We start from the raw sequence: 20,141 nt of genomic DNA on the forward strand, positions 1-20,141 counted from the left end.
CGGCTTCTCTCATTAACCAGGAGGGCATACCCTGTGGTGAGGGGAAGCCTGCAGGACTGTGGCCCCCATGGCTTTCTGTTGAAGATAAAGAGGAGAGGGAAGGAGAGGCTGCAAGTCCAGGTCAGAAAAAGTGTGTGGAGCGACTTCTATCCGATGTGCTGTTGGGATGCCACAGCTGCTCTGTGCTAGCCAGAGCTGCGCATGTCAATAGCTGACCATACCGATGCTCTTGGTCAGTCTCAAGTTTGAGAGATGTGTGAGTTAAATCACGTTTGAGTTGACATATTTTGCCTCACATTTTTTGAGTAAGTTGATAATGTGTCTGAGCTTTTATGGCAGGACAATACTGTAGTAGTTAGGCCTCTCGTTGTAAAATGTGTTCTTCCACTCCCAATGTTCGCATTATTAGGTAAGCTTGGTACATTAGCCTTCAAAAAAACTTGCCTGTTCCTTTTGTTTTCTATTTTTAGAGTTCTTTTAACTAATGCTGTTGTATTTCCTTAGGCCCTAGTGGGCAAGCAGTTTTGGAGGAGAATGGCTGTTTTCAAGAGGAAACCTCTATTAACTCTTGTATTTTTGAAGTATCCAGGGCAGGAATTTAGACTTGATTGCAGTGTTCGGATTTTTTCTGTGGTTTAATGTGCAAGCCATTATGCATGCCTCCATGATTGAGGAGGATTGCGTAAGACGCTAAGCCACAAGTGCTGGAAGTAGGACCAGATGAGGTGGGGGAGAAAATGCATGGTAAGGAAGGCTGGCTATTTGCTTAGGGCACTGCAGCAGGATTGTGGTGTTTGGATTAAGTCCCTTGGTCTTGCAGAGCTTCCATGCACGATCTTGGGCAGACGAGGGGCTGTGACCAGTGAGCACGAGTTTGTGATGAGCTGGCTGGAAGCCAAGCATTGTCCCACAAGAAGTTTTGGTAACTGTATGTTCTGTTCCTTTCATGTTTTCTTCCAAATGATGATGAAAACTCCTTCAGATGTTTGTAGAAGTTGCCTTGGAAGGCAGCTTCAATTTTCAGCAAGTTCTAATGCTAAGCAAGTCTGAAAATGCTTGGCATGACAAAAAGGCAGCAGAGAAATGCCCTGTTAATGCTGGGTTGGTTAATTACAGCTGTGGAGGATGTCAGGCTCTTTGTTACTCCCCATCATGATTATGAACAGGCCAGAAGTAATCCCAATGTAGTTCAGGTTGCTTTCCTGCAATTATCTGTAGAGTATGTCCCCAACCAAGAAAAGCCTGCTTCTCTATGGCAAGAAACCCACAAACAAAAAAGCCTAGGCAAACCCAAGAGCAAAACAACAGTGAGGAAACAGCAAAGTAGGAGAGTTATTGCTTTATTACATTTTTTTAAAAGGTGTGTGGCCCTTTAAGAGGAGCTTAAAAATATTTTAAATGGAGACAGATTAAATGAAAAAGATTGCAAACATCTGATCCCTGCTTGCCAGTGTGCCTTCAGCCAGCTACCCCTTTTGTCCATCTGAGTTTCTGAACTGTTGATGATCTCACCAAAAAATAAACAAGCTGCAAAAGTGTTCAGGGAGTTCAGCACATTTAGGAAGTAACCAAGGAGTCAGGGTGGGGGGAATTTTTCTTCCAGTTGTGGTGAAACAGGGTGCTTTAGCCTCTGCTCGAAAGAAAAGGACATTTTTATGTTATTGCAGGAGCTGGCTCTTTTTCCCAGTTTCTCCCCAGGCTAAGAGAGGGGATAGTGGTTGGTTTTTGGGGTTCAGTGAGACACTTGCACAGTGTGATCAAAACCAGTATATCGCTGAGTGGTCCTGCTCAGGGGGAGAGAGTAGGGCAAGGGAGAATCTTTTGTCCCAGAGTAACCTCCGCGTCGCCTCAGTAGAGAGGGGGTAATATACTTTTTCAAGTGGAACAAAAAGGCAACAGGGAATTTGTAACTGGATATGTAGATGAGGGAGCAATGACCGTCAGTAACCCTGCGTGCTTTGTGCCGCAAGAGCAGAGCGTGTGGCTTCCTCCCCTCGCCAGCTGCTCTGCCAGCCTTGGCCCTGGGAAGCAGAAGTGGCACCCGGGCCACCAGCCTCCCCGTTACCACCGGTGGCACCCTGGCTGCCCAGTACACTTTTTTCTGAGCGTTGGGCTTTGAGAGTATCGCCTGCCGAGCTAAGCAAAAAAAACATGAATGGGGAGGAGGGTTACAGCTGTTCCGTATAGGAGGGGGAAGGTACAAACTCCTGGGGCTCCCTTGCTTTACTTCCCCCCTTGGAGCTTGTTGTTTTCCATTGTTAGTAGTGGGCTGTGGCATCCTCTCTAGGTTTCCTAAAGTAGAAAAAGCAGTGTGCCACCTTGCTGGTTGACTTGGCTTAGTCTGGAAATCTTCACCCTGGTAAATCCCATGAGACTTTCTCTCTCAGCTCCTCCTGGCACAGCTGCTTTCCTTATTACTGTTATTTAAGCATAGTAAAGACAGAATTGTGCTCGCTCTGAAAAAAAACCCCAACCAACAAAACACGCAGACACCACAAAACAACTCAAAACGGTGTGAGGATCAGTTGCTTAAGCTTCAGGCTCGTGAACTTCAGTAGTGTTATAGAATTATATTTTCCAGATGGTACCCCTCTGATGTGACAGAGGTACAAATTGGTTTTAAAGCCAAGAGCTGAAACACCAATGGCTTCAGAAGGTAGAGCTTTTGCAAAAGAAAATGCAATTAAAAAGCATTTGCAGAAATCTTGCTGAGTGGTTAAAACTGCTTCCTAAATCTGTGTGTGATTCTATATCGTATTTGTCTGTCTGCATGTGTCAGGCTTTGAAATTTATGGCAAAATACATCTACCATTAACATAATTAAATACAGGCTAGTAAACATCTCGGTGATCCATGCACCAGCTCAGTCTCGTGTTTGATAACACAGGGATTAAATGAAGCTGAATCTTTGTGCAAGGCTAATGCTGGAGTAGGTTTCACCCCAGGGGAGCAGCTTGGTGTATCTTGCTTCTGTGTATGTATGTGCAAATTGAGCTGAAGTAATGATAGTAAAGGGAGTTGTTTCTAAAGGTTCTTTATTTTTTTTGAGATCGACATCGTGGATTGACGTCTCTGAAAGCTGCCAAGTTTCAGAGTACTTTGCCAGCAGCTTCTCTTTTCCCTTTGTGCTATGGTTTGTGTAATTCCCGCTCCCCTATTTGTCAGCTTTGCTTTTCCTGTTCAGAGCTCTCACATGAGTTTCCTTTTGGCTTTGCCCTGACCAGAATGTTGCTTGTTTTGTCACTTTCCAGACTTGAAACTTCGGGATTTCCTGGTTGACAATGAGACGTTCTCAGACTTCCTTCATCAGAATGTGTCCATGCCATCATCTGCAGTAGAGGAGCTACTGGATGCAGAGGTCAACCTCCAGCAGGTAAAGAGCACTTTCAGCCACTAATGTAATGCTTGTCTACTGCTTGTTTAACCCTAGTGCCAAGGTCCACCGTGCAGGACACCTCTGTGCTAGGTGTTGTACAAACACAGAGGAACATGTAATCCTTGCTTCTCTCTTCCCTCTTGCCCTCAATTTACTGTCTTATTTGGTTGGAAACTGTAAAAGGACCCATGTACAAATGTTTGATCTGCACAAGAAAATAGCCTAATGCCCTTCAGGCTAAATTTAATTTTTTCTTTCCTATTCTTTTTACCCAAGTAAAACATTAATGAGGTTGCTAGTGCTGTTTGGGTTTTTTTTGGTTTTTTTTTTATTAGAAATGAAAATGGGGTGGTTGGTTGGTCACTCGGCATGGACTGGAGCATGGCTTCTGTGTGTTGCTGTGTCTTTGATTCCTGTGCAGCAGAAGGAGGCATGCTTTTTGATTTGTGTCTTCAAGACAGTATACTTGTATGTTATGTAGTACAAGAGAGTTCTGATCTCAGATGAAATTCCTGAGTGCTACGGTCATTGCTTTCATAAACATAGGCAGTGGTGACAATGGACTGGAGCCCCTGGCTTGGGATGGCAGTCTGCCATTGCCAAGCTCAGAACATGTTTTTTGCTAGGCTGGATGAATTGGTCCGCCAGCATCCTTTCTAATGCAGAAGTCAGAACTGGTTGTTTCCGACTTCAAAGGAAGACCTGTTGTTCTCTTAGGGCAGTGCAAAAGGTTATGTGCAAAAGGAGGAGGAAATCCATTCTGCTTCCCAGCTCCAGATCAGATCTTTTCTTTGAAGTGGAGTTGATTAGTAGTCCTTCCAGACGTTGTTTTCATGTAATTACAGATGCTGTCCCCCTTCGCATGCATTGTCTCATTTTTCAGTGGATTCTCTCAAGCCATCTGGTTTAGTGCAGTTTGATAATTAATTCTAAAAGTTAAGGATGTGTTCTACTAAAAAAAAAGTGGAAAAATTTCCTGCCCATTTTAGGCTATAATTTTTGTTTTACTTGAAACTGATTTGCTGAAACTCAAGCTAGATTAAAACAGAATTGTGCTATGGATGGTTCTGGAAGGGTAACCAGAAGGCTTCAACATAGTCATTCTCCCTTAGCTGTTGGTAAGGCAGAATGATTGTTAAAGAGACAAAAAAAGCTAACTTTGACCTTCTGTCATGTGACTGCCCTATTATGTTGGTTGTATATGGCAAAGCCAGTGGAAGGAGAAGAAAAGCTTAGGTTTTGTCTACATACTGTATCTGAAGAGTGGCGAAGGGGTAATCGGTTAGCTAGTTCTTCCTTGAGTGCTTGAAGCTTTGTTCTTGTTTGTGGAATTTTTGTCCTGATTCTGCCAAGGACACTGGGAGTGATGTTGTTTAGTCTTAACAGCATTTTGTGCTCTGGGATTGCAGGAAGAGCTAATGTGAGCAACAGGGCAGTAAGCTGCAGAGGAGGCAGACCAAACCTTTCTTTGAGCATTTTCTAATACAGATAACTGAGAGCTCTGTCTTCCTGCAGGATGACTATTTGACTCACAAAATGAACCCCTTTGATTTTGCTGGAGATCTGGGGTGGAGATGTGACCTCACTACTGAGCTGCATAGTGACTACAGAATTAATAGGCAAGAGTTGTTTGGTCTCTGACTGTATGAGTGGGTCATAGCTTCATTCATAAGGTCATATAGAAGGGCCTATTCAGAGTATGTAAAGCACTCGCATCAAATACAGCCTTCTCCTGCAGTCTGTTAGTGTCCTGTGATTGTTCAACAAGCCCAGAAGTTAGGATTTGCAAGCAAATAAGGAACTGTAATCACCAAGGAGGTGTGACGGTTGGTCACTGGTGTTACTGCAGTGGCAGTACTCTAACATGCCAAGCAGAGTCATGTATCCAGCATACTGCATTCAGTGCAAATACATGAAAATGGCCAGAGCCTTGTCTTGATGGGTATGTTGCTTGCTGAGGCAGAGTGGCTCAACTTTGTGTTTGCCCGATGGTGGCAGGTGTGCTCAGAAGGGTGTGGGGTTTGGGGAAAGCCTGGATCAGCAGTGGGCAGGCAGCTATCTAATAGAGTCTGATGTGCTGCCATTGTCCAGGTGTGGCTGTACAGCTCTAATATGGCTTGGATGGCAGGAGCAGGTCTTTACCCTGTGAAAAGCTACAGAGCCACGGTGAGGTCCTGGGCCAGGTCTGCAGTGTGACATGTTGAATGGCAGCAAGGAGTAAATGGTAATGGCTGGGGTATATGCTGCCTGGAAGAAATATCCCTGTTTCGTGCAGCAGGAACAGTCCTGGAGAGAACAATGTGACCTGAGGACAGAACAATCACCTGCGGCTGCTTTCAGACATGAGCCTGGTATTTTGAGAGTCCTCAGGGGACTTAACCTGTCATTTAGAATGTATTTGCCTGTTGAAGACACCGTGGCTTCAGACAACTTGAAGTGGTTGCAGAGAACCGGCTGGGTGTGACTGGGTGTTTCAGTGTGCAGGGGTAGGCAAAGCCTTTGTTCTAGGATGACATGCTGTGGACCTCACTGTTTGGAAAGAGCATCTTTTCTCCAAAAGAGCTTAAAATCTGGGTGAAAAAGATGGACAGACATAGGAGAAGATGGAAAGATTGTTCAATGTTTGGAATGAGCACCAAGGTACTGAGAGACACTGGTTTTCTGTATGCCCACCCAGGGAAGCTGCTTTAGACTCAGCCCAGGTCTCCTGAGCATTATTGCAGTGCCACAGGAATATGCCTTTTTCAGCATGGCTGCAGTGGTGACAGTATCTCTGCTGGCAAAAAACTCACCCAGACTATTTCTAAAGGCCAGCCTTTTTGAATGCGAGAGCTATCCAATTTATTCAGCTGAGCGTGCAGCATGGAAACATCCTATTTTTGGCATATGGATGCAGACTAAAGTTAAAGGTTTGCACAAGTATTGCGTTTATAAATCTCTTCTCTCTCCTGTCAGTTCCATCTTGATTGTTTTCTGAATGTAGTGCGCTTTTGCCCCTGGACTGTTGATGCCATTTTGGTTTTGAAAGACAAAATTTTCAGACTTCTCAGCATGATTCAGGAGCTGTTAACTCTTCTGGGATGTGGATCAATTGTCTTTAGCTGTTGCTGGAAGTTGAACAATGCATGCTGGGTATTACAAAAGAACAGAAGGAAGAAATTAAGTGCAAAGCTGTTGTTACCCGTGCATTTACAATAAATTTGTTCCTGTCTAGCCCCAAGGCAAACAAACTCTTTCAAACAGGGGATTCTGGATTTTCCTTGAATTTATCACCTTTATGAAGTGTGTACCTGTTTGACATGTACCTGTTTGTTCAGCAAACCTAAATCATGTAACTGACCTTAATAAAATAAACTAGGCCATCAGGTCTGAAAGGGACTGATAGTTCAGAAGGGATTTTCTGCATTTCTTTCATTAATAAGGAGGTTGCTTGGGGATTAGGAAACATTACTGACAAGAAAACAATCACCTTAAGTAAAATAAGCCCATGAAAGAAGACTAGAGTATTATTTCTTGTTTGTTGCAGCTAGTAAGATAACTTTTTCCACTGATACATTATCTGCCTCAAAACACTGCAAAATGTTTTTCTCTGCAATTAGTGAAGAGATACTTTGGAGCTAAGGGAGGAGTGATCTTGATCCACAACAGCACAGAAAATGTAGCTGGCAGATACATCTAAGGAGTTTGGGACATAGGTCTTTTGCCCTTCACATACATTTGCCAGACTTGTGTCTGGTCACAAGCGTTATTTTTTTCTGTGGCTCAGTTCCCAGAAGACTCAAGATTAGGCAATGTGTGTACCCTTGGTTGGAGGAAATGGCTGCTGTGGAGGACAGGATCACTGCTGCTTCTGTACATGCTTGTGGAGAAGTGGAGAGAGACCTGCCTCTCCCAGGACTTCTTCCCCAAGTACTCTGTGGGGAAACATGTTTTTCTTGGCATTGAGTTGTGCATGGGTCAGGGCTGTGCAATCTGTAGGAAAGAATGACCTCTTACCATTCGTAACGCTTCCAGGTAGGGATTAGTTTTATTTAGGTGATAACCAACTCTGTGCTGTGTGTCTTACATGAAGGGAGACTGACTGACTTCCCCACTTTTCCAGGTCATTGTGTATGGTTACCGAATGCAGCTGCAGGATCTCTGCAATAGCTCAACATTGTCTGAATTTCTTACAATCAGAAATCAGACAGCAGCCATGGACTCTGAAGCCTTTGTTTGCACCTTGCCAAAAGAAAAACTCCGTGCAGCCGAACAAGCCTTCCGTGCTAACCTGAATCCTTTGAAGCCCCTTCAGGTAAGTCCACTGGTCCCACCTGTGAGAGGCTATTGTTGACACAGTGACATTTTCTAGGGCTTTCAGTCTAGGATTTCATCCCTGCATTTCCAGAGTGAATGGTTCATTGGCAGTAAGAAAGCAGAAGGATGGTCTTTATCGCTGGAGCATGAACAGCACTGCTTCTTCCTGTCATTCCTACCCTTCCTGTTGCAGTGTGGTACCTGCAGAGCACAAATGTGTGTGGTCCACTGTTCACTTTGTCAAGAGGAAAATATTTGTGCTGTGTACTAACAAACAGGCTCTTCGTTGTCCCTGTGTTTTAGTTAGATGTTGTGTCTTGGCTGGAATGAGCCCAGATGTTAGACCAGCTTGTGCTGAGTGATAAAACCATCACCCTCTGCCCTTGCCATGGGGTCACAGACTGCAGCAGCTTCTAGCCAGTGGCAAGCCACGACCTTTGCACAGGTCTAATTCATACAAAGAGTGAAGTTTTAAAGCCCCGTTTGGAAGATTGACCAACTGGATGGGTTTTGGACCAAGAATTCATTGAACTTCAGGAAAATACATCATTCACAGGATGATTGGAGACTGGAGCAGACTTAACTCTTTTTTCTGTGCAAGCCCAGTGATGCTTTGTTATAGGCCTGTGATATTTGGTAAGATACAAAAGTTTGAGGAAATTAGTGCTGGAAATATCAGTAGAGAAAAGAAGGGAGCACAGAACCCACTCTGTTGCCCACTAAAACAAACACTCTATTGTCTGCTGTGGAAGAAATAAACACTTTGACTCTGTGTGTTTCCAGATTTGATGAGCCTTTCAGGACCAAAAGTCATGTACCACTTGCTTGGCTTTGTCCCCAGTCAAAGAGGGTCATTATCAAGTACTGGAATCATATTACTCTTCTGTGCAGTACATAGTGGCTAGTTACTTCTCCACAGCTCATCTTCTGTTCTCCACGTGTCCTCCATCTGCATTTTTTCTTTGCTGCTGGAAGAGCAAGATAATCATAAGTGTTAAGGGATGAGGTAACAGCACTAAAATTGTCCCCAGAACAAAGATGGGCTGTTTGAAAAGGAATGGCTATAGGCAGTTTTTTCTGTTCAGTTAGATGTATATATATGCAGTTACTTCAAATCATTCAGAGTTGCTACAATTTCGGGGACCAAGGGGGATGAAAATAGCCGGCTACAGTACAACTTAGTATTGGTCTTCTGGGCGCTCTGGAGACTCAGTCTTGCTTTTGTCATCTATGGAAATATCTACAACTTGGCTGACAGAAGCAGGTACTTAGTGTATCTTTGTTGTTACATCTGTGTTGGTGAGAGAAAGCAGTAACAAGCCACTCTATGCCACTTGGCAAAAGAAAAGTAGATTAAGACATTATGTGCAACTTCAGGGGACTTCTGAGAAGTTGGCTCATGATCTCAGCTTCAAAGGAAAAAAAGCTCCAGTCCAGAAGCCAGCAGCTCTAAACCTGCTGTGTATTGCACACTGTCTTTGTAAGGTCCACAGTTTTGCTCAGAAAAATGTCACAGGCTACCCTCTAGTTAAGCTGCTGCAATGCAGGTGAGTGAAAGAAAAACCAACTGGCTTCAATGTGGCCAGACAAAGTGGGTGAATTAACTCTATGATCATTCATGACCAGCACATTTGAAACTTAGTGTCTTTAAAGGTTAAGAAGTGCTTTGACCTGCAGTAACATCTTTGAACAAAGAGGGAACTTTCTGCTCAAGAACAAAGCAGGCTTTATGACATAGTTTATCATTAAAGGCACTGTGGGTCAAATCTTGGACATGCACACTGAAGACAGCATGCACCATGTCTACTACAGAGCCTGTGAACCAATGCCAACAATTTGTCCAGAGATTTATTTTTAACTGTTTTACTTAATCCCCTTGATACTTCACAGCATGGCATTTCAGCAAGTAAAAGTAAGGGCCAAATCAAATGCAGGTACAGCAGTAACTGAGAGGCAGGGTTTGACTCATATAATGGGACCTGGGCTCTGTTGGTTGCAGCATTCTGTGATTTATGGAGGGGCAGCTTCTTAATATGATTAGATCAGTATAATTGGGGTAAAAAGGACTTGCAGCTGTGTGCAAACACCAAGGGCTTGAATACAAAACCAGGAGGTTTTGCCACTCAAGTATCTGGGCAGTAGAGTGGCTATAGTTTCTTGAACTGTCATAACCCAGGAGACTCAGGCTAGGATCCACCTGCTTGTTCCTGCCCCTGTGCATTCCTGTTTGTTGTCCCCTCTGTGAGATGATGAAGTAAATTACATCATGGAATTGATCCAGATTAAAAGTGACTGACCTGATTGTGTGCTTACACAAACACTTGTGCTGAAATGTGAAAGGGATGGTGCTACACTGAGAACCCAGTGGCCAGGGTTTGTGTGTGTGGGCTGAGACTTTGATGTCAACACCTGCTTCTGCCAGCCTGAAGTGTGTGCACATCTGCAGCCTGAGGAAAACTGTAAGTTTTCTAGGTAATTCATAACAGAACACTATTTACTAGCAAATTACAGACAAAGCAGAGTTTTAAAAAGGAAAATAAGGTGTGTGCATGGTGAAATGCATGAGCTCTAAATGTCACAGCACTGTTAAACAAGGTTTTTTTTCTAAAAAAGGCGAAAAATAAAGTCTTACCTGCTCATCAGTTCCATCCAGAACAGCTTGAGCATTGCCCAAAGTACAATAATAGCAGAAAATTTTAATTTCGAGTCCTTCTTTGTCTTAACTGTACTAAGCTTCCTAGCTCTGCCACTGACCCTTTGTATGACTTCGCTTTAGCTTTCTGTGTAGGGTGAGAGCACCAGCACATAGAGGCATGGTAGGGAGCTTGAGGTGTGTCTCCTTATTCTTTCTTATGTAAGAACCCATTTGAGATGGGCTGTTTAGATCAAACTCCAGCAGAATATATGGGAGTGATCAAGGGCACCAAGGCAAAAGGATCAGCTTTTCTTCTTGACTGAGCATTCACTCTACTGAAAGCAGCAAACATTTTAAAAAAAAAAAAAATCAGTTTCCCTTTTCTGGGACCCATGCCTTAATTTTCACTGATTCTCTGAAGCCTTTTGGCCAACAATAAGTAGTACTGAGCACAGGGCATCTTGTACAATCTGCTTGTGGACATATCTTCGCTTTTTGAGGTTTGCCTTACACTGGCTGTAGTCAGTGAGACTGGAGAAGCTCATTTGAGAACAGCAGCAAAACAGTACCTCTGATTACTTGCACACAAATCTCCTTTTTTGGCTTTCTCCCTGTGCTAGGCCAGCAGTTGTCCCATGGAAGAACCGCACAGTTTGGGAAACGTTACAGGCATCCCTGTTTAGCAAGAGCAATAGCAGTAAGTCAGAGGTGTTCCTGGTACAGGACTGGTACTGTGATGGGTGGAGACTGTCTTATATCATAGAAATATCTGTCTATGGGACAGCTTTTCCTCTGCAAATCTCCCCAGTTTTGGAAAGTATTTGGGGGGAAGGTTAAATGACAAAGGAAATCCAGATTTGTCTCTGTGGGATTTCATCTCTGCAACACTGCCTAAGAAGGGCTTTGCACACTCACTTCCAGTGGTGTGGGTCTATAATAAGCTATAAATATGTTGTCACTTCTGTCGTGTAGTGCTCGTTGAAAGAGTGTGGGTGAGTGTATAAAAACCCGATTGTTTTTTCTCCCTTCGTAATATAGGTGGTATTTTGTCATATGGTTAGCATGAGCCAAGCATTGAACAATTAAATGCATTTCAGTTGGAAAATGGCTTTAGAAAAGGTCTCTCAATTTAAATACAGGCTGAAACTGAACTTGTGGCTTTCTTTGCTCTTTTGAAAGTGTTTTCAGTCAAGCATAATAGTATCATGCTTTTAAGCAATTGTACTTTGGGGCTTCCACTCCCAGGAAAGAAAAGTAGAAGGCTAAAGCATGTGAATTTTATTATTATTTTTTTTCTGCAAAATTCAGTGTAAAGGTTCTGTTAAGATCAGTATAAAGCTGTAATAACTATTCCAAAGCAAACATGAGAGTGGTCTAGCTATATGATGCACAGTGGCTGAATTCCATTATGACCTCCCAACATTTCAAACACCTGCGTTCTCGTGCATGTTAAAGAAATGGAGTTGTCCATCCCTTCTAGCAGGAGCTGACAGTTGGACGTATTCAAGGCTGGTCTTGACTGTGCAGTCAATGCTAGTCATCTCAAATACTTATCTCTACTTCAAGTCTTGTAGCATGCACACACAAGCACACAAGAGTCCACTCAGTGCAATCTGTACTTCAAGAGTATTATGATATTTGCTGCCTCAAAAGACAAGTCTAGGTGAAGGCATGACTTGCCAGCCACTAACACTAATTGTACAAGGCAGGTCTGTTCAAAAACCACTAGAACTCTTTCCACAGCATGCCTAGAAAGGACAGGTGATGGTTTTGTGGCTTTCACTGGAAAATAAGTTCTTGTCTCCTGCATCCCAAGACGTAGTGTAGACACCTACTAAACACACTCTCGCAGTGGGACTAATCTTACTGAAGGATGCCCAGAATCTCAGGGTCTTCATAGAAATTTAATTAACTGCTTTACCTAATGAGCCACTGCAAAGAGTTATTTTCCAGGGAAATTCATGACATGCTCATCTGTTCGAAGAAGACTGGCCACTTGTGATTGATTTTTGTCATTGTCTCTGGAGATAAGACTTGTGAGAAGCTTTCTGAGTGGGCCTTAGAGTGCAAAGGTTGGTGGTAAAGAAATCATAATTCCCTCCACTGTAAATGGCATCATGGCAAGTTCTGTTGAGAAATGAACTTGGAGTGCTGTGAATTTCTTAGGGAAGAAAGGTCAGGGTGATGGGGTGTGAATGGATAGGTGGGTTCTCATCACATTTCAGGGTGAGATTTGCAAGTTGAATCATTTTAATGGGTCAGACCAAAGTCCTTTTCAGCTTAGTTTCCCCTGAGCTGGTCCAGCAGTGGCCTGTAATGGAGGCATCTGAAAGCATGCAGCCATGGGGCAAGTACGTAGTAACACTTCTGCAATGTAATGTCCTGTTCTTCAGCAGCTTGCAACTCAGACTTTCTCAGCTGCTGCTGGGATCTTGGTGTTTGGTAGCACCTGGTAAACTTTCTTTAATGAAGTCTTCTAATTTCTCAAACCCACATGAACTTTTAGTACCTTCAGCATTGCACAGTATCTACTGAATTTCTCCCTTTTGACTAAGCTTGTGTGTGCAGTAGCTCCGTTGGTTTGTTTTAAACACCTTTTCACTGGAAGCCCTCTAGTCCTGTATGGCGAGGCACAGTGAGCAATCATCTCCTGTTCCCATTCTCCATCCCACTTGTAATTCTACAGATCTCCGTCATAACTTCTATTTGTCATTACAGGTCCCATTGCAAGAACTGTGGTGTATTGTTCTTCCTTCAGGAGTTGTTCTTATCTCGAGTCATACTTGTGGTCTTTTTCTGTATTTGTGTTCCTCCAGAGATGGAGGACCCATAATTGCACATAATACTTGAGAACCAGGATTGTACTGTGCATTTATATTGATGTTAATATGTCTTAATCACTGTAGTGCTAAGATCTCCCTTTCTGAGCAGCAGCAGCTAGTTCAGAGCCGTCAAAGGGTATCTTAAGGTAGCACTGTCTTCTCCCTATGTACTTTGCAGCACTGAATTGGTCTGGCACTTTGTAACAGTGTGTCAGCATGAGGCCTTTCACTAATCCTTTGCAATTGGCTTTTGACTCTTCACTGTTCTGAACCACTTAGTATCATAAGAAAACTCTTCCTTATTCACCCTGTCCCTGAATCACCTCTGAATACAGTGAACAACACAAATCTGTGTAGAGCTTGATTAGGTGTATGGAGCTGAACAAGCACATCTACTGTTACACATGCACCTAGAACTTTCTACCTCATCTTGTTGCTCAAGTGGTAGTGCAGCTACATAGCTTTGATATTTGGTGACTATACTTCTTTAAATATGTCTTGAAGGTCTTAGCCTGTGGGGGGGTTGAATTGCTTTTCTTTTAGGCTTAATGATGTATTTTGATTTATCGAACCTGAAGGACTGTTGTCTAGTGGAAATCCATAGAGGTTAGAGAGACCATCCCTGAATTTGCAACTGGCTTTGGAGCAGGCACTAACTGTGCACTCAGAAAAGTTAGCTGGGTTTTAAATGCCCCAGCAGATCCATGGAACAGTGCCCACTTACACCAGCTGGCCCTGACCAGGTCTTGTCACCTTCCACCAAATCAACTATGACAAGTGAAAGCCTTTAGACTTTCCTGGAGTAGTTTCTGGAAGAAAAGATATAAAAATTAAAAGCTTCAGCCCAAGAGATGTGTGCTGAAGTCAAGGGCCTTGGCTGTTCCTCTGTGTGTCACAATGCTGTAACTTTAGCGTGCTTTCAAATGCTGCAACATGTAGCTGCTAGCATGAAATCTTAAGAAATTATTTTAATCTTGATTCTTTTGAAACACGGATTATGTCCAAATGTTTCCCATGCAAGATAATCCAGATATATGAACAAAAGGGGAAAAAGAACCCCACAAACCAAAACCCAGGTGCCGCAGTTACATATAGAGCAACTGGAAACAAGTAGTTGTCTTCAGTATGACTTCCTGCTACAGCAAAGTTTCCTGAAAGCTGTGACTTCCAATTCTGGAAACCTGACAGTCTTTCTTTAGTGATGATGGTGACTGTCAGCTGTTTCCTAGAAGCTGGATGTTTTAAAATATGTCCTAGGTTTAGATAAAAAACATTAAGGCCTGATGGGGAGGGCTTGAGCAATGACGATGGTGTACACTGCAGCAGGAGTTCTGTGTATCTGAGCTGGAGTCCCACTACAAGCTTGTGTCTACCAGCTGGTCTTTGCCACCCTTGGATAGACTTTGCATCCCCTTCTTAGCACTGGCTTGCAGGATTTCAGGTCTGTCAGCATGCTGTACTGTAGGCTGTGCTTGTTTTGTGACCTGTAATACAAGCTGTCCTTTGGAATGCAAGTGTATGTGCGTGCATTTTTAGTTTTACTGGGGTGGTTCTGGTTATGGCATCTGTGTACCTAACCTGTGAGGAAGGAAAGGGATGTTGCCATTGTATTGTGGGGTGCTGAAGCCCAGGGTATTTTAAGCTCAAGGCTGTGCAGAAAGCTAGCTCTGTCTTCTCTGTCAAGCACTTTGCCATGTAAACAGTCCTTACTACTCTTCTTTACAATAACATTTAAAAGAGTTTAATTTCTTTGGTTTTGTGCCTCACGGTGACTTTGAGTTTCCTTTTGTTTTTTTCTGCAGACACAGCTTTCTTTCAATTCCTCCTTGCGGGATCTATCAGAAACTGTGGATGCTTTGAGGGAAAGCATTGGGAAACTTGTTAAAGAGGTAAGGAGCACCTTCATGTCAGGAGAACCTGTCACAGCGGTTGCTGTCTTAGCCTGCAGTTGAGTACAAGAATCACAGAATGGTTTGGGTTGGAAGGGACCCTGGCTTGTTTTGAAACTTGCCCTCATCCTACAGCCATTCTTACTGTGTCAGCAGCGGCAGCACACAATTTGTGACCCCTTGACACTTCAAGTTAGAAACGCCATAGGAGTTGATCAAATGCACCGTTAAAGGTTGGGCCCTCATGTGAGGAGCAGGAATTTAGATGTTTTCTGTGGGGCTGTACTTCTGAGCAGTAGCACAACTGTTGGGCTCGCAGTACATCTGCTGCCTAGCAGTGCCTTGCAAACAGCATGTGGAGGTTTGCCTCCTTCCTATTTTTTTCACTCAGTTGCCAGCTGTGTCAGCACTGTTGCTTGGTTATATCTACTGGTTTGTGGGTGCTGTGACAGTATGGCACATGGAAATGTTGTGGCTGTTCTAATCTAAATAAGTAGCTCTAAGTTACCGCTTGCTAACTAATTTTTTGGGGCAGAAATTGTTTTCTGGTCCTTGTGGTGCACTCGGTGCAATGGCATCACAAGACTGGCTGGGAAAGGCTCTGGCAAAATATCAATAGAAATGTGCAGGGGCAAAGTGACATTATAGAGGCTACAAGTACTTGTTTTTGCAGGTAAAATGATGGACTAAAAGAAAAGCCCTGCATGCCTAGCATGAGTCAGAAGCCCAAAACTGGGGGTGGGGTGGGGGGTGAGCCAGAAACTTCTCTTAGTTGCTTTTTGGCTAGCTCTGACTTTGAAGTGCTGCTAGTAGGCAAAAACATTCTTTCCCTGAAGCAGAAATTGCAGCCATCTAAACTAAACAATGCTGCTGCCGCCTCCTCCCCTTTGCTAGTCTTCGGTCTTTGCATCAGACCAAGAGAGCTCAGAGCTGTGAACGGTAGTAACCTCGGAGAGCATGCATAAGAGCGGGTCACTTCAGGTTAGCGCGCACTCCACTCCCACGGAGGGGCAGCTGCTGGTAGCTAGCACCATGCCAGCCAACAATTCCTGGCACGCATCCCTCCCCGAGTCCCACAACCTGCTGCCAGGTCTCCTTTGCAGTGAAATTAAGATTATTCCAGGATCAGCTTCAGTTAAGACCATAGCAGAGCTCTTGCTGCTAGCAGGGAGGTTGATTACAGCTGTTTCCCGTTACGTCACTTAAGCTTGCCTTTTTTTCTTGTCTGGGATAAAAATAATTGAAACCATGTGATATTCAGTTTGCTGATGTGGCCGAAAATGTCCCAGGGTAATGTGCCTTTTGCTTGGCAGCTGTTTTGGGCAGAACTACCTTTTATTCTGCCCTATTGCTGTGCAAACAAAGGCAGCTTTTTCCTCTGTGTACAGAATGAGCTGCTCCAGATGGCTTGACCGAAAGTTACTTCTTATTGTCTGGCAGGCTGATTCCTGTATGAAAAGGAGGGACTTGCTGCCTTGTTTCGAAGGGCAGCAGCTTGAGGGGGTGGAGAGAACTATTGTTTGTGCCATGTCTAGGAGCCTTTCTAGCAAGGAATTTTAATTAGAGAATGGTCTGAACAAAATATTTGTCTCTGAGTGTGGGGATTGATTGGATCTGTGACCCTGGGCTCTTGAAAATCAACCTAGGAGGGCAGATTAAACACTGAGAGCAAGAGCAACTTTTAAGAAACACTTAAGAGAGCCAGGTCTGATGTCTGGGAGAAGAAATTGCTCAGTAACTAGTCACACATGGCATACTTCCAGTGGTGTGAACAGAGCAGCTCTGCATGTCAATTGTAAAGATACTGGTGCCAAAGATGAAACAAAGCTCCTTGCTCAAACTGTTTTAAAATTGTGTTGTAAAAATGTATTTGCTAATGCAGTCCCTCTGCAAGATGATTAACACCTCACATGTTCATGGGAATTAGCTGCACTTCCTATTTGTGTACCTTTGCTCATGCTAGGGATTTTATTGTACTTTAGCTAAAGCGGTTGACTTTTTGCTGAGCAAAAAACAGCTGTGGTACCTAAGGTACCAAAAACTCCCCAAGGGGTCCTTTTGAACTGGACGTTCAGACAGTCACACTTGAAATGCAGCCTTGGCCTTCTGGGTGAGGAATCGTCAAATCCAAAAATCCACATGAGCCCATGTAACAACAGAAGCTGTTGTGTGACTTTTTTTTTTTTATTCATGTCCCATGATGCTAGTGTCCTGTCAGCCACACCGAACCTTTGGAGCCAGATTGAGTGGTACCAGGGTGCAGATGAAGGCAGCAGTAAGGAAATGAAAGTACACTCGAAGCAGGACACTCTGGACATACATACTGAATCCCCAGGCTTTGGTCGTTCTCACAGCTGCCTTCCATCATATCAGTGTTATGTGTTCTCAGGCAGCTAAAAATAGAGGCTCCCTGTGTATGTGACACATCATAGCTGTTTAGCTCAAGAATTTTTGTCCAGATGTTGGCACATCTGAAGCATGCACAGTGCTATGGATGAACGGTCAGGTTTGCCTGCCAGAGGCTCAGGCCTTACCTGATTCTCACCCTGCTTTCCTTGGGTGGATTTGGATTTAATTGTTCCAGCATACTGTCATTTTTTGCGTTCTTGCTGGCTGGCCTTGTCAGCTGTCCTACACTTTGATCATCTGCATTTTATTTAAACAAAGGTGACAAAAGCAATAGACGGTGAGCAAAACCAACAGACGGTCTTTGACACTCTTATTGTCTCTGAAAACAGGGCAGTTGAGCCAGAGCTTCTAAAGTTGTTCCTGAGATGCAGCTGATGAGCGGTTGCAGTTATGTGTCTCAGCAGGTCTGCTTGCCCTTATTAGTGCATTTTGGTGCTCTGGGCAGCACAGCAAGAACATCCAAGTTAGCATCACCTGATACTCAGTAGCAGTCAAGAAATCAAATCAAATGCTAGAAAATATTTAAACGAGGATAGACGAACCAGCTGTAAGATGGTTATCTATCTATGATACCATGACACTATATAACGCTGTTGATTGCCTTCCTGTTCAATAAGGAATACAGATCTAGGCCCTTCCTCTCCAAAAATGGGATAGTGGAACTGGAAGAAGTTCAGAGAACTGCAATTAGGACATTTAGAAGTAGAATGTCCGACGTACAAGGAACAAGGGAGCAGGCTGGGACTTGTCAACCTACAAGAGAGATGAGTTGGGGATATGGCAGAGGTCTATGGAGTTGAATGGCTCAGAATAAAAAAGAGAGACTGAATGTTCATGGTCTCTGCCAGTGCAAAAAACAGGGCACCAAATGGAGTTTACCATAGCCAAGTTAAGGAGAGGAGATTATTTCCAGTGATGTGTTGAATGTTAAACACTTGTAGATGTTCAAAACTCTAGGAGTTTACCATGGAAAAAAATCACTGAGGGTTAGGAACTAAAGTTCCCTGAACTGAAAATAAATGGAAGCTGGAAGGTTACTTGGGAAACATCCTACATTCTTGCCTTTACTTTATTTTTTTTCCTAGTATTCACTTACTCTCACCATCACAGAGTTTACTGAGATAAACAGACTTCTGCCCGTACAGACTCACCTCTGCTGATGTTATTGCATCTCCAGATAGGGACTCTGAGAGCAATGCTAGCCTGTAGCGTGAAACCAGTGCTCATGAGGGTGCATTGCTTTTTCTGTTGTGGTGAGCTTGGCCATGCCTCTGAGTATGGCAACATCAATGCAGTGTCTCAGGCTGAGCACCTGGTGCTTTTGTTGATGGCATATTGCAGGTAGATGCTTATGCCGGACAAATGAGTCTGGAGGTACCAATCATCCTGGCCAGCTGTACATTGTCACCTCAAGCCTGGTGTCAGGCCAACCTGGCAGTAGAAGGCTTCTTGCTGTGGCTGGCTGCGTGCACAGCTCATGCTGTGATCAGGCTCTAGGCTGCAGCTGGGCATGTTTTCCAGGGTTTTCTGGGAATGTTGTTGACAGTGGGGAAGGGAGGTGCTGCGGCAGGGACAAGCAATACTGATCTAGGAGGTCAGACTGGCTGCCTGGTGTAAATCAGTGGAAGCTTGGTGACCTTGGTGGACTTGTGCCAGGTGACACTGCTGTGGCCTGCAGCTTGTATCCCATGAGCAGCGCTCAATTTGTGCTGCCTCTTACTCCCTCATCTGACTCAATGCACCTCACTCCACTCAGGATGAGGGGGGCACCACTGGAATGTGAGCCATTGTGCAACTGGGAGGACAAGTGGCTTCCACGAGAGAGGGCAGGGAGCACTGGAACCACCCATAGCATGGAGGGAGAAAACTTAAGGCTAAAGAGCTTGGCAAGGGCACATTCATTGTGCATGCACAGAAGAGACTTCCTCTATGTTCTCTCGCTGTGGCGGGGGGAAATGTGTTTTCCCTGGTCTTTACTGTTGATGTTGCATTCAAAGGGATTCTCAGCTGTTCAAAAACAGGTGTGCAATTTGAAGGAGAGTGGCAAGATCTCCTTTTACTAATTTTGTTCCTACCTCTACTTCTACTCTTTTCTCCCACCTCCCCCTTCAGTTGCTGAGCATGAGGAGCTGGAGTGACATGAGGCAAGAGGTGATGTTCCTGACCAATGTGAATGCCTCAAACTCCTCTACGCAGATCTACCAGGCTGTGTCACGAATTGTGTGTGGCCATCCTGAGGGTGGAGGGCTCAAAATTAAATCCCTCAACTGGTATGAGGATAACAATTACAAAGCACTGTTTGGAGGCAACAGCACTGAAGATGATGTAGCTAACTTCTATGATAACTCCACAAGTAAGTGTAACCTTGGCATGGCCTAAGGTCCCATCTACTTCATGGTTGTCATTGCTAGCATTTCCCAGACTTTCACAGATGGAAGCAGATGGTCCTGAGGGACAGCACACCTTCTGCTGTTTCAGAAGGACATGCACGTTCCACCTCCTGCATGTGCACTTAAGGCCAGTGAGGATATCAGCATGCAAGGAATTCCTGGGGGCCTTGTGTAGAGTCCACAGAAGGCTGTGCAGTGGACCTCCTTCATGCAGAGAGGGAGTACAGTCATGTGCAGCCCTTGGAGGTCTGGCCTTTTCTGAACAAATTTGGCTGTTGCCATGCAGCAGCATGGTGGGAGCAGCGCAAAACTAGCGGCATGGCT

At 44.1% G+C, this 20,141-nt stretch overlaps 1 protein-coding gene across 3 annotated transcripts in view; it reads left to right on the forward strand.

Annotated features, from left to right (window-relative positions):
• The window catches only part of ABCA1 (ATP binding cassette subfamily A member 1), a 97,300-nt gene that overhangs the window by 43,439 nt on the left and 33,720 nt on the right, over positions 1 to 20,141 (forward strand). For all 3 annotated transcript variants that reach the window (XM_055698771.1, XM_055698772.1, XM_014286394.3), the window contains 4 exons: positions 3,252 to 3,373; positions 7,479 to 7,670; positions 14,932 to 15,018; positions 19,540 to 19,780. In XM_055698771.1, the coding sequence (XP_055554746.1) occupies positions 3,252 to 3,373; positions 7,479 to 7,670; positions 14,932 to 15,018; positions 19,540 to 19,780 (642 nt within the window). The remainder of the gene's footprint in view (positions 1 to 3,251; positions 3,374 to 7,478; positions 7,671 to 14,931; positions 15,019 to 19,539; positions 19,781 to 20,141) is intronic.

Source organism: Falco cherrug, chromosome Z, assembly GCF_023634085.1.
Source record: "Falco cherrug isolate bFalChe1 chromosome Z, bFalChe1.pri, whole genome shotgun sequence".
Classification (NCBI taxonomy): Eukaryota; Metazoa; Chordata; class Aves; order Falconiformes; family Falconidae; genus Falco; species Falco cherrug.